Source organism: Acanthopagrus latus, chromosome 17, assembly GCF_904848185.1.
Source record: "Acanthopagrus latus isolate v.2019 chromosome 17, fAcaLat1.1, whole genome shotgun sequence".
Classification (NCBI taxonomy): Eukaryota; Metazoa; Chordata; class Actinopteri; order Spariformes; family Sparidae; genus Acanthopagrus; species Acanthopagrus latus.
This window is the reverse complement of record NC_051055.1, coordinates 20639410-20653151: the sequence shown is the minus strand read 5'-3', so window position 1 is coordinate 20653151 and position 13742 is coordinate 20639410. Positions and strand designations below refer to the sequence as shown.

General features: G+C 42.8%; 2 protein-coding genes across 5 annotated transcripts; one reads left to right on the top strand and one right to left on the bottom strand.

The window, feature by feature from the left end:
- The first annotated feature begins 4867 nt into the window (after positions 1-4867).
- gnb3a (guanine nucleotide binding protein (G protein), beta polypeptide 3a) lies at positions 4868-10326 on the top strand. Of its 3 annotated transcripts, none has more exons than XM_037075034.1 (9): positions 4868-4925; positions 5761-5881; positions 6791-6936; positions 7190-7253; positions 8081-8243; positions 8332-8398; positions 8482-8683; positions 8774-8990; positions 9097-10326. In XM_037075034.1, the coding sequence occupies exons 2-9, from the start codon at positions 5825-5827 to the stop codon at positions 9201-9203; spliced, it is 1023 nt and encodes a 340-aa protein (XP_036930929.1). In that variant the 5' UTR covers positions 4868-4925; positions 5761-5824; the 3' UTR covers positions 9204-10326. The 3 variants fall into 3 exon arrangements, with proteins under 3 accessions (XP_036930929.1, XP_036930928.1, XP_036930930.1); XM_037075033.1 differs by lacking the exon at positions 4868-4925 and adding an exon at positions 5510-5631; XM_037075035.1 differs by lacking the exons at positions 4868-4925; positions 5761-5881 and adding an exon at positions 6587-6696.
- Positions 10327-11124: 798 nt separating this feature from the next.
- cdca3 (cell division cycle associated 3) lies at positions 11125-13726 on the bottom strand. 2 transcript variants are annotated; one of them, XM_037075004.1, is made up of 6 exons: positions 13569-13726; positions 12843-12993; positions 12663-12759; positions 11672-12577; positions 11524-11591; positions 11125-11395 (listed from the first exon to the last, which is right to left on the bottom strand). In XM_037075004.1, the coding sequence occupies exons 2-6, from the start codon at positions 12972-12974 to the stop codon at positions 11303-11305; spliced, it is 1296 nt and encodes a 431-aa protein (XP_036930899.1). In that variant the 5' UTR covers positions 12975-12993; positions 13569-13726; the 3' UTR covers positions 11125-11302. The 2 variants fall into 2 exon arrangements, with proteins under 2 accessions (XP_036930899.1, XP_036930901.1); XM_037075006.1 differs by lacking the exon at positions 13569-13726 and adding an exon at positions 13305-13457.
- Positions 13727-13742: the final 16 nt, after the last annotated feature.

The following is a 13742-nucleotide window of genomic DNA, read 5'->3' as shown; positions in this document are numbered from 1 at the left end:
GAAATTATGTAAGGCCTAACAGCATACTACAGCCTTTTTTTTTAATCATTACTGAGTGCTGCGTGTAGTGAGTGGTTGAAGTTGTCGCTTATCACTTGTGTTTCACTTCCACGCTTTCATTATAAAGTGGTTCAGGCCAAAACAATTCATCAGGCGTATTCCAATGGTTTCCTGCCTTCCTTTGTGATGCTTGACATCATTTTGAGGAGTAAGTATAGTATTTATCCTACATCCATGTCACAATAGATGGTCATTTAATCCGGTCACCCCACCCCTCTCCACCAACTTAACCCATTTACTTATTTTTCATAAAGGTTCAGTGACCCTTTCCAGGCTTTATAGACCGCAACAGTGCTCCCCTAACTGTGGCTAAGTAAAGCAATGCTAGTTTTGATATAAGCTATGAACAGTGGTATGAAAAGACTTCATCGTAGGGACAAAGCAAGATTGAGACACCAAAGTAACACTCAAAGCAACACAGAGTCTCTCTCTGTCTCTATCCCGGCCGGTGTCTGTTCGCCTGCTAACAAATCCTTTTTGGTTTTTTCTCTCAGTTTTTCCGCCCCATCTCACAGGCAGCAGTGCACCTACTCCATTTCTCCAAATCCAGGGTGAGCGCAGCCAGCAGCTCAGTTGGTCTGCTTCTGTTATCACCGTGCTCGAGTGAGCAGAGGTCAACACTTTTTAAACTACTGAACTGTGTTTATCCACGCTGGATCATAGAATAAAGCCAGGAAGTGAGCAACACACACAGACAAAACACAAGCTTTTTGTAGTGTGTTACGTCTGTGTGTAAGCAGACCCTGTTAGAGTCACAAAGATGATGTTTAATCATCTGAATCTTTTTCCTCAAGGCTTTCCACAGAAAGTAACAATGTGATCCTTGTAGGGAACTTTACTTCTGCCTCGCTTCCACTGGGAGGTCAAGGGTCATGAGCAGCAACAAATGAGAATTTGTTAGACATTGCTCACCTCAATTGAACGTGTTTTTCTACATAAAATGTGGCATCTGTGTCACATGTGTCAGCAAAGTGCAAAATAGTTAATTTATCTGACATGTATAAAACAAGAATTTACACCTGCTGTCCACAAGGAGAATACAAATACAATGAAGTTGGATAACAGAGGTTTAAATATATTAGATTTGGTAAACTGTGCTTTTTAGTGCAGTTAGATGGACAAATGTATTGACACTTAAAATATTCATAGCTTGTTTCGTGTGTATTCAAGACACAGTGTCCCTTATAGAAAAATAGGCAACCCTTCATGTTAAAGTCCCTCTAATAAGCATGAATTAGTAGGTACCTGGGCCCAAACAAGACCCGGTGAGATGCTTATTCACATTTTTATGTCTTAATAATAGCGTGGTTAGCAAAAGCATAGTTTCTTAGAATTGTTCATAATTGCATAACAAACACATGTATTGAGTTAAATGAACTTACCCATTACTTTGATTAAGATGTACTCATTATTATTGTTATTAAATTAACTATACTTTTTTGTCGTCGCCAGATCTAAAGTGAGGACGATGCCTACTGAAGGGAAATTTGGTAACACTTGGTATTTATGGTGGATTTGTAGTTATTTCACAGTAAACAAACAATAAATTAGATAAACTATTTCTTTGTAGACCATTTGTTGAGAAATTGTAAAGCTTTCTAAAGATCAGATGCGACTTTACAGAGGCCATCTAAATGATGTTCATAGACGGACGTCACAGTATTCAGTAAATTCAGTCATTTAAGTATTATTAACATCAGTAGCAACTTTGAAATAAACAATTGCTTAATGTGTGGTTTATAAAGCATTTTATGGTATGTTAGATGTAAAAATGATTAACTCATGTATAACTTGTGACATGTTTTCTGGACTAGGAAACTTCATCCGGCTTGCCATTGGCACAAGGGTGAGTAGATAATGACTAAATTCTCATTTTAAGGGTGAACTTATCCTTCAGGGGAAACGCAGATGGGCACTTCCCATGATCACTCAGCTGAGGCACCATGAAAGGCAAGTCAAACTTAACCAATGAGAAACCGCCCTCTCTCTGGCCTGAAAGTGCCACCTCATGACAGAGGGAGCAGGATGTGCTGTTTCATAACTAATACAGGTGATTTACTTTGTTAGATAATTTGCAGCAGCAGTGACGTGCGCAGTGGTAACGGCTAAGGTCGAAAATTAAAAGACAAAAATCTAAGTTTAGACGCCTCGTTTTTTTACCAGACGGTATTTGAGCCAAACTCAGAGAGCCTTTTCATGTGACATCCGGCCATAAATGATTTTAAAAAAAGAGAGAGAAAGTGTTTTATTTGACACCCAGAAAGAGACTGGAGTGCAAAAGACAGTCACAGTAGAACATATCTGTACACTATTTGTATATTTTCACGTGTGTTGGTCATGTTTGCGTTGTGTAAGAATGAACCACAAAGCGCTCCCTCCTGAATCCCACGGTTATTCTCTATATCACCACTCAGCCCTGTCTGATCTCTGCCATTCTCCCTCTCTGCCTGTAAACCTTCTAATATTAGCTTCACTTTGGGTTTACAAAACACAAACCCTCCTGCCAGTCATACATCTTTTACCTCAGCACCATAAAAAGCCATGTTCCCAGGTCCTCTATTTATCTTCGTTGCCCTCCCCTCCACTATTTCCATGTCTTAGTTTCTGATTCGGATTCACCCCGGCTCAAGTCTTGTGACCCCATGATCACGCTCTGCACCTTGTTTGGTTTCCCCCACTGTCTCCTCTTCCCTTTCTGTCTCTCTCTTTTTTCTTTTTTTTTTTTTTTTACCCCCACCGTACACCACTAACCCCCACCCCCACCCCCCTCCACCCCTCTTTCTGTCCATCCCAGGGTTTATCCCCTCATCACTGATCTCCCTTCATCCCTCCAATCCTCATCTGTTCCTCATAGGAGCAGTGGAGAGAGTGAGTGACGGAGGAATATCCCACTGTGTGTGACACCAAAAGTGAATGAGCGGGAGAAAGTGTGGTAACAGGCAGGCTGAACTTATGACAACGACCAGAGGGCGACCGCTGGAGGAAGACTGACTAAAGATCTGCCAAAGAACATCTCAAGAGGAGTCTACTTATTGGTGAGTGGACGGACAGATGTTGTTGTTTACATGTTTTGCTCTTGGTAGATGTGAAGTTGCACCACGCTGCTCAGATGATGGATCAGAATCAAAGAGCCGGTGAAAATATTGGGCTGAAGGCTGGGAGGACATTAATCAACTTTAGTAATTTGACAGAACCCTGATGATGTAACCTTTAACTTCAAATTCGTCCCTGAATTTAGAAGTTACACTGTGCAGGACGTTGTTAGATGTCAGATCTGAGGATGCCGTTCGGTATCCACGCGCATTTAATTTACTTACATGTCCTTTATCTCGTGTTTATGGAACACACAGCGGCGGGATTTACATGGGATCAACAAACAAGGCTGGTTTTGTCATGTGGATTGATAATCTGACAAAAAACAAATTCCTTTTGTCGTCTGACTCGTACTGCTGTCGGACATAATCTGCACGGTAAAACTGTGTTAAATTGTGGATGTATCCTGCGTGGACTCAGTGTCAGCGGTGACATTTTATTTTGAAATCACTGACTGTCTTCAATTTTTTGTCTATATTTACAATCTCTAATGAGAAAGTGATGAAGGAAAAAATTCCATGACGGTTTTGTCTGTTTTTGGCTAATTCAATGGCTTGAACACATGATGAAAAAAGGTGTATCATGACATGGAATGCAAAATTAATCAGACCCATCCAATATCATCATAAATCAACCCTCATCATCGATTTACGTCACCCTAGAGGTGATAAACGTCAAAACAAATTCATTTTATCTAATGACAGATACTGTCATGTCATCCAAATCGCGTACAGTGTGTTTAGTTTTCATGGAAATACGAGCAGCAACGAGCAGCTACATCTTCGTCAAATAAACAAGAGCTACAGTCTTAGATCAAGTTGGACCATGAATACAAGGACTGTCAGTTGTAGTCGGTCAGGGGTTTTGGCTGAGAACACCGCAGTCGGTGCTCAGACTCAAGTTCACAGGCCCAGTCCCACTGCAAACACTCTCTGCGTCCCGTCCCACCTCCTCCATCTGCCCCCTCCCTCCTTCTCATCCCACTATCCACCCTCCCTCCCCTCCCCTCCACATCCATCCCTTTCTCTATCTCTTATCCAGATGCAAAGAGCAGTCAGTAATCGGATGAGAGCAGATTTGATTCAAAAGGCTTCCCTTAAAATCTCAGCCAGTAGGATTTAAAACTCACTCTCCTGCCTAGCCTCTTACCCTCCACCCTCCACCTCCACCCTCCCCTCCCCTCTCCTCTCTCTGACTGTGTTAATGCACTTCAACATCCAGCAACCCCCTCGCAGTCATTTAATCACATGGAACAATGGCAGGGTCCCGGGGACAGAATGGCAAAAGGGTAATAGCACGACTAAAAACACTCAAGCATTCATTACGGCAATCATTATCAAAGCAGTTTCCCATCTGGAACAAAGGCCTAAAATCCCCTGGTAGCAACTTCAGTGTGCTCAGCGTGCTCATCAGCCGTTTAAGGCAGGACACCCAAAGCGTTGATGCCGAGGTGTTTGAGGCACCACACCGAATTAAAGACCACAAAATTAACATGTTTTTAGGCCAAACTTCCATTCCCTGTAAGCACTAGAGATGGGTAAAGGATCGGGGCCAGTGGCGAACAATTAAAACAAATCTCTTTCTTTTACAGAGTCACTCCCTCCTTCACTCCCTTCCTCTCCTTTTCACTTCAAACAAATTAGAGGCAAATCCACTAGGTCATGTGTTTTGACAAGGCCAGTCATTCAAATAGTGCAAGAGAGAGAGAGAGATTGCCGCAGGGACACATGAGATAAGATCAACAAGAGTATTCCCTGCTGTCGGTTTGCAAGGTAAGATAAAGGAAATCATGATGCAAGAAAGAAAAGTCTTTTTAAATATCTGTACTGGTAGAAGGAGGAGGATGTTGCCGAGGTTACGCCGTGCTGCCTCACTGTGAATTTAGGGTCATGTGTCATGCCTCTCTGGACAGATCTGATTCTGTCAAATCAGCTCGAGATCGTGACTCTGCCTTTTCACTTGTGCCTTGATTACATTTGTCACACCGCGCGAGTTCGTCCATTAGGTGATTGAGTTGCTGCTGAACAATGCTCCTTTAATCACGACATTAGCAAATTCAATAGCCATCAACATTAGGCGAGTGTTCACCGGAGTGTTAATGGCACCAACCACCTGTAAGTGTTGTGAATTTGTTGAGCCGACACACTGATGACATTGTTACAGGACATACTGGTTTCTGTGTACTTTCAGGGTGAGGATGTGTGTTCGCAACAAGTGTCACATCTCCCGAAGAGCAAACACTTTCTCTGTTAATGTCATGCTGAATGAATATTCATACAGTTGGCCTGCATTTGTGTGTGCGCGTGCGCATGTGTGTATGTTTGCTCACAGACATAAGTGAATATGTAGGTGTGTTCTGTGGCCTTTTGTGCGAGCTCCTGCGTGTTTATGAAAGTTTGCAAAGTAGACGAGGCCAGTTTGACTTGCAAAATAGCACTTACTTGGAGACTGGAGCTAGGGAGGATTTAAAACTCTCAGGTAGGTTCAGGTTAAATGTAAGTGATAGTCCAGTCAATGCTTTTACTGGAAAATACACATACTGTTTTTTAGTATTTCTTGGTTATTAAAGTCTGTTTTTTGCTCTGCTTTTCTTCTGCTTCATTTCAGGATTATCATCTTTCCTGCCATCTCTCTCTGTTTCCACTGGTGACGGTGCCTGACAAACATCGCCATGGGTGAAATGGAGGAATTGCGAAAGGAGGCGGACAGCCTCAAAGACCAGATCACTGTCAGTAGGCCCATCCATTTCCCCTTTAATTAACTGAGTAAAAAAATGTGTAGTCCAAAGTTTTCCATAGTTTGGAAAATGCTTAATTTTTAACTTTCACATTTTTAAGGTTAGAAATTGCTTGTATTTGAATGTACTCTTTGAATAAAGCATAATGGTGTTACCGCTTTGATATATTTAAATTTGAAACAACTCTATTGCCAAATTTAGCTGGAATTAAAGGTGCAACATGTAAGAATTTTAGTCTAAACTGTTCAGAAATTGACAAGAATGACAAGAAATGTCAGTTTTGATCATATTTGTAGGTGTATATATTGTATCACAGGAATATCGATTGACTTTGGTGTGCTAACCAGCTAGCTCTTAGCAACATTGTACTTCAAGAGGTGTAAATAGTTAAATAGTAAACCAAAGTGTGGGCAGAGTCTGTGAATGTGACCACAAGCTATGTGACTAAAGGTGCAATATGTAAGAATTTTATTTAAAAACGTTCACTGAAACTATTAACACAATATAAAGAAATAACGGTGTTGACGTTCTGTCAAAGATGTCTATGTACTGTGTTGCAGAGATATCGACTTAAGTTTTGCATGCCAACCAGTTGAAAAATGTCTTTCTCCTAGCGATCCAGCAGTGCTAGCACCTACACACCCCCAAAAGTCCGGCTAGCTGCACGGCTAACAGAGCGAACAGGCTAACAGTAGCCACAGTCGTGGATGTATAAACAGGAAATGATTGTCAGCAGTTAGCAGTTAATAGAAGTGATATGCTGCCCCTATTTGTTTCAATCATACAGGTGGCGAATTCTTGATGATGTATGAACCATTCACTATAACTAACAACGACTAACTACATCTTACCTCAGCGCAGGCAGTAATGTGACTTCCCGTGTTTGTCTCTGCTCCTCAGGCGGCTCGTAAGGCGGTGCAGGACACCACGCTGCAAGAAGCAACAGGCAGTATCACCGTGATGGGTCGAGTCCAGCTGAAGACCAGGAAAACACTAAGGGGTCACCTTGCCAAGATCTACGCTATGCACTGGGGCACTGATACTAAGTAAATAAACAGCACATTGGACACAAATTGAATGAACACCTGCCATTTTAATTCACAGCCAAGTTTTTTATTACATTCAGCACAAAATTGGAGTGAGGTGAGCCAATAACAGCAAGATCGAGGAATTAGATTTGTGAAGTACCCTTTACTTTTGACTGGATGATTAATAGGAACACATGCTTGATGTTGATTTTACAGCTTTCATGTCTCCTTCTTTCTGTCTCATTCACTTTTTCTTAATTACTCTCGCCAGGCTGTGTGTCAGCGCCTCACAAGATGGAAAACTCATAGTGTGGGACAGCATCACAACCAACAAGGTAGGAGGGGAAAAGAGTAGTGCATTCAGATTACAGTTATGGTAGATGAGGCCAAATGTACACAGGATGAAGCCATGAAGGTGCTTTCCCAGCTTAAACTAAGGCCAGAACATTGCAGTGTACATCCACGCTCATTATCCTAAAAATAATATGACTTTATATCTTAATTTCTCTAAACAATCAATTATTGAAATTTGACTTGAGCAGAAGTCAGAGTCTAAAAAGTTTAACACTGAAAATTTCATTATATCACAATGTGCATATACATACATCCGATCTGATGGACCAGAACGGGACCAGACAACATCAAATGTCATCAGATTCTTATTCAAATGTTGTTATGTCCTGATTGGTGCATTAAAATACAGTGACATCACCTTGTTTGACAGTGTCCTCCCTAAACAGAGTTGAAAAAGAAAAAATAAACAGACATTTTTTAACCTTTTATGGCCCCAGTGCAATCAGATAAATTGCCCCCAGTGATTTCGCTCATAGCCCACATTGCATTGTGGGTAACGTAGGTGCTAGGTTTTGAAAAGTAGTCCACTGGACTTCACTCCCTTTACACTTTAGGACCCATTATGTACAGTTTAAAAAATGGTCAAAATCAATACTGCAGAACCAGAGATATCGTATTCTTCACGTATTCTTCTTCATTTTCCAAACCCACTGCCTACATTACCCACAATGCAACCGCTGAGTGACACTTATCAGATTGCATGCTACTTTTTTGGTGGCGTGACCCTTCACGTGTTTCAGTAATTGTAAGTGTAAGTAATTCTAGTGGTCGAAGACATGAGTCTCACCTGTCTTCCTTGTGTCCCCAGGTGAATGCCATCCCTCTCAAGTCATCGTGGGTGATGACTTGTGCTTATGCACCGTCAGGGAACCTCGTGGCTTGTGGCGGTCTGGACAACATGTGCTCCATCTACAACCTTAAGGGCAAGGACGGGAACGTCAAGGTCATGCGTGAGCTGGCAGCACACACAGGTATGATGGGTGTTCTAATGCTGGACTTGACTGAGCTGGGTTTGCTTTTTCTTGAAGTTCCTCAATTGGTGTTTTGTTCATTTGCCAGGCTACCTGTCCTGCTGCCGTTTCCTCAGTGACAGTGAGATCATCACCAGCTCTGGAGACTGCACTTGGTGAGATTATAGCATGATTAAATGAACTAAAAATGTCTGTTTCCACTGCCTTTTAAACATTGTCTTTGTCCATCTTCTTCCAGTGTACTATGGGACATTGAGACAGGGACCCAAAAGACCATCTTTGCAGGACATCAGGGAGACTGCATGTCCCTCGCTGTATCCCCCGACTTCAAGTTTTTCATCTCAGGGGCCTGCGACTTCACGGCCAAGCTGTGGGACATCAGAGAGGGCGCGTGCAGACAGACCTTTGGAGGCCATGAGAGTGACATCAACGCCATTGGGGTGAGGATCACTTCCATTACTGACTTTAGACTTGACCTGACCTGGCCTGACTCCTGAGGCCAAGTTTCTGATCTCCTCTCTTTCTTCCAGTTCTTCCCCAATGGAAACGCAGTGATAACAGGGTCTGACGATGCCACCTGTAAGCTGTACGACCTGCGAGCCGACCAGGAGCTCATCACCTACCAGGACTCTGGCATCATGTGCGGGGTGACCTCCCTGGCCCCATCCCTGTCCGGCCGCCTGATACTGGCTGGCTACGATGACTTTAACGTCAACATCTGGGACGCACTTAAAGCAGAGAGAGTGGGTGAGTACAAGTGGAGAACGGAGAAGATAAAGTTGATATTAAAGCGTCTACAACCTCCAGTGTGTCACTTACATCCTGTTTATTTTTCTTCTGCGTCGTGGTCCAGGAGTGCTGGCCGGTCACGACAACAGGGTGAGCTGTATCGGCGTGTCCTCAGACGGCATGGCGTGTTGCACAGGGTCCTGGGACAGCTTCCTCAAGATATGGAACTGAGGCTGTTCCTGAGCAGGAGGAGAGCAGTAAACATCTGCCGGGGAGACAGTGAAGGAAGATTTAAAAAAAGAAAAAGAAAAAAAACGAAATTGGAGTTTGAGTGAGGGATGAGGGACGAGGAGCCACATAGGTTGAGAAGAGGGTATTTCAATTGTGCCAAGTCCTATCTATTGTTGGAGAGGGGGTTGTAATGTGAAGATTTTCTCCTCTCTCTGTCACAACGCGCTCTCACCTTTCTTCTCACGTTATGGGGGAATCTGGGGCGGGACAAGGGGTAGAGGGTCTCAGAAAAGATCATTCCTCTCAATAGTTACATTGCGGTTCAATATATGCACATTTATCGCAGCAATTCAGAGATCACCCGACGAGAACAGTTGCCAAATGGAAATGGTAGCACACTGGATGAGATAGAATTGAATATGTGTCAAGTTGCAGCCTGTGTAGGTTTCACACTAGCTATGCTGTGTTTCATATCAAAGCATAAGTTATGTCATATGAATAATATGAGCATTATTGTTTCAGACTGTCGTTTGTTCCTAGTTTTGGTAGATTTCCCTACATGCTTACATTTAATTTCTTTTTTTCATTTTCTAATTTTAATTCAAATGGAGTTCTAGTTTGCAGATGTCTACATTTAGTGTTTGACTTGTTTTGTATGTGATTGATGGACAATATTTACCAGGACTTGGGGTGTCATCATTTTGGCCTAAGATCCCACCCCCTTCCCTCCCTCCCCCAGTAGCTAGACCTGAAAAGTGCTTTGGGTAAACTGTTGGACTGACAGATGGGATAATAAAATGTTTTTCATGCTTCACTAAGCACTCACAAAAAAAGATGACCCATTTGTCTCAGGACAGGAGGACTTTTGTATGAGTGATATATGGATGATAACGTCTATTGTGCACAAATGAGCAATACATCTGAATCTGTATATGACTGCTTAACTTTTCCTCTGCAAAGATAAACTTGAAGGACGGTTTGTGTACATACAGAAAGATAAAAACTCTGAGTTCTGACTAGAATTTGGACTGCCTCTTTTCCAACACTGGATTCACACAATGTGCAAAGTAAAGCAATACTATCTTTCTTAAAGACTGTCTAATAAACATGGGATTCTGCATTACACTAGTCTTTGGTGTTCATTTCTGACAGGCTGACTCAGTCATAATGTCCAAAATGAAAAAGGTGTAATAAGTAAGAAACGGCTGTCAAATTCAAACAAAGGGAAGCATATCACTAGACTGACCACTAACTGCTGCTGCTCTTACAGTCAGCTCAGTTAGCCTGGCAGTAAGCGGGCGCATTAGCCCGTACTTGGGGCTTGGAGGACCAGGAGGGTGCTGGTGCTGTTTACTATCAGACTATCACTCCTTGAGATACAAAGTGGCTAGGGGCTAACTGGTTAGCATGCTAATTTCACAACATACCCCTAGAGCACGGTACACACATGCCACTGACTTATTAATAATTTGTCCTTCAGATTATACCGAAAATTTTAGATAATTTTTGAAAAAAAAGTTCTTACATATTGTACCTTTACCTTTTGCTGGATTTGAATATAAAGGCATTACTTATGCTCTTATGAACTTTCAGTCCTTGGAAATACCGATTGGACAGAAAGAAAACATAAGAGACATTTTATGGATGAACTTTCAGTCAGGGTTTCTTCACTGGCTCCCTCTAGTGTTCATTACAAAAGCTACAATACAAACTTAACTGAGGGAAGAAAACCCAAAACTGGTACAGCTGCATGACACACTAGATCTGCAAAAATGAACAAATATTCATTTATCTTGAGCTTTTATTCTCTTGGTGCAAAAATAAAGAAATGTTACAATCTAAGTGTGGAAGAAATTAAGTTAAAAAACCTCCAAAGTATCTTAAAACAATAGTTAACAATCACTAAAACAATTCAAAACTGTAGTGTCTGTGCAAATAATTTTATTAATATTTACAAGATGAGAAAAACAGGACAGGAAACTGCTGGAAGTGGAAGTTACAAGTAATATACACACAGAAAACAAAGGAAGCTGTACAGATAAAATCTTGTTATAAAAGATATATAAGAGGCAGGATTCTGTACACGTGGCTGCAGTCGATCATCTGTTCTCCTTATCCAGAGACACTGCCAGCACCCTGCGGTCCATCTGTCCCAGTCTCTGCTTATCTGGAGTGGAGGCCTTCAGTTTCATCTGGAATGTCAGTAGCAAACACTACCTCAGCTGACACCAAATTACTAAATATCACCTTACAAAAAACAAAGCAGTATACTGTAATACAAATTAGGATTTCTGTGAATAAGAATACTTGTGTATGGTACCTGAGAGCGTTTGTCCCTGGGTGAGTTTGTCTCCTTAAGGATCTGCAGCGGGGAGCGGCCTTCAGTACCTTGAAAAGAAATGGAAAAATGTCAAATAAAAAACATCCTGTCATCACAGACCACATGACGCCACAAACTCCCTACACACCTTTCTGCTTCCGTTTTCCGGACTGGCCTTTGTTTTCATTGGTTACGTTCTTCACGGCCAAGCGGACAGCAAGAGGGGAGGAGCCTCCTCTAGTTTTCAGCCCAGTGGCGCCAAAACCTTTTCCCAGCCACTGGGGCTTGAACACCACCTGACTGGGGCTCTTGGGGTCGATGGTGGGGCAGCGGATGCCAGTGTTGAGCTGTGGCTGCTCTGACTTGGGGACAGTTGCTGGCTCTGGAGTGGGTGCGGCAGGCAAAGACGACTCTTTAACAAGCTCCTTCATTTCCTCAGACGGTGGGGTTTGCTCTGCTTCCTCTGACTGTGCTGTGGACACCTGAACTGGGGAATCATCTGCATCAGCGGGCAGGGAAGGCGCAACAGGGGTCTCAGTTTCAACGGTGATAGAAGGAACGGCATAAGAATGATCCATACCACTCTTGATCGGCTCTATCACCACACTAGACACTGGAGATGTAGCACAGTCACGGTGCACCTCAGCAAAGATCTGTGTCGAAGTTGCTCCGTCATGACAGGTTATCAGGCTCATGCTCAGCCTCTTGTGAAGAGGAGATTCTTTAGCTTCCTCTGCCTCCTCAAGGCTAAATTCTCCCTCAGTTTCCAGCTCCACCTCCACTTGGGGGTGGTCAAGAAGCACAAACGGGGTTAAGCTACCCTCACTTTGCAGAGGGGGCATTACAGGGGTGGCCAAAAGGTTGGCATGATCAGCCAGGGAACCAAAGTTGCGGATAGACTGAGGAGTCAGGAGCGGCTTAGTGGAAGCAAACTCTTCGTCCTTTAAGGCCTCCTCTTCCTCCACCACGTCACTGAAGCGTTTCTCGGTGGCTTTGCCTTCAGCCTCGTTATGGAAAAGCATGCCCAGGCGGCGAGCAAAGGACCCAACCGTTGCTGTTAAGAACAGATAGAACATCACGTTACAGGACATCATGGTCAGAAGGGTCAAGCTGAAAGGTATTCTTCAACAAATAATTACCTCTCATGACTTCTCTGACAGGGGTGCGGCTAATACCGACAGTAGGTGAGCGGGGATCAGCGAATGCCTGCGGACACTCACTTTTCAGCACACCAACCTAGGAAACATTATTTGTAATGGTTCAGCTACTTTACATATTCCACCCTTCCCCCACAGCTTACAGTATGATGGGTAACCTACCTGAATGGGTGTACGGTCAATGCCTGTTGAAGGGGAGCGTGGATCTACCAGCGCGTTGACCCGATTGTTTTTGATGGCCGGCTCTGGCTTTACTTGTGCGCATGCAGCCATCTTGCTCTCACTGGATCCCATGATGCTTATTAAACGGGAACTGGCTCGCAGGAAACACAAAAACAGCATGCAGTTCTCAAAACAGGGCAAAACAATAAAAGATAACGAAATGCACACAAACACATCATCCAAGTATAAAACAGCATACTAGTGGAAAAATTACAGATAAGATACTAAAGGATTTTCTTGCAATTTGTGAATAAAACCCAACCAGCACATTACAAAACAATGAAAACTTGCATATAATAACGTGCAAGTGCCTGTAAACTATATTATGATACATAACTCATGTAAGAACTAAATTCACCTCTTACACGTGGATGCAAAACATAAATTCAAATGTTTACATACTTGTATTCACACGTCTATGAACACCAACACATAATATACAAGCTAACAGCGAAGCTTAACCTACAAGAGCTGTTAGCTAGACGACAACAAGCTAATTTAGCGCTAGCTTGACTGAACCCAGACTTTCACTTTATGTCTAAAAATCAAAACGAGCATCATTGTCATAGTAACGTTAACATTGACCGTCACGAGCTTCTCATGATTTGAGTTCAGACTACTGTAACTAACATCAGTGTACAGTTTAACATATATTCTCTGACTTACCGCTTACGAAGACAAAACGTGATGTTATTCCTCTTTTCACTTACTCCACACTGGTGTTAAACGGAGAAACACACACGACTTTTAAAACATTTAAATGGCGGGGCTGCGTGCGTGCTATTTTTGAATGAGCCAATCAGCGTCTGCGACCTCTCCGGCTCCTCGGCGCTGATTGGC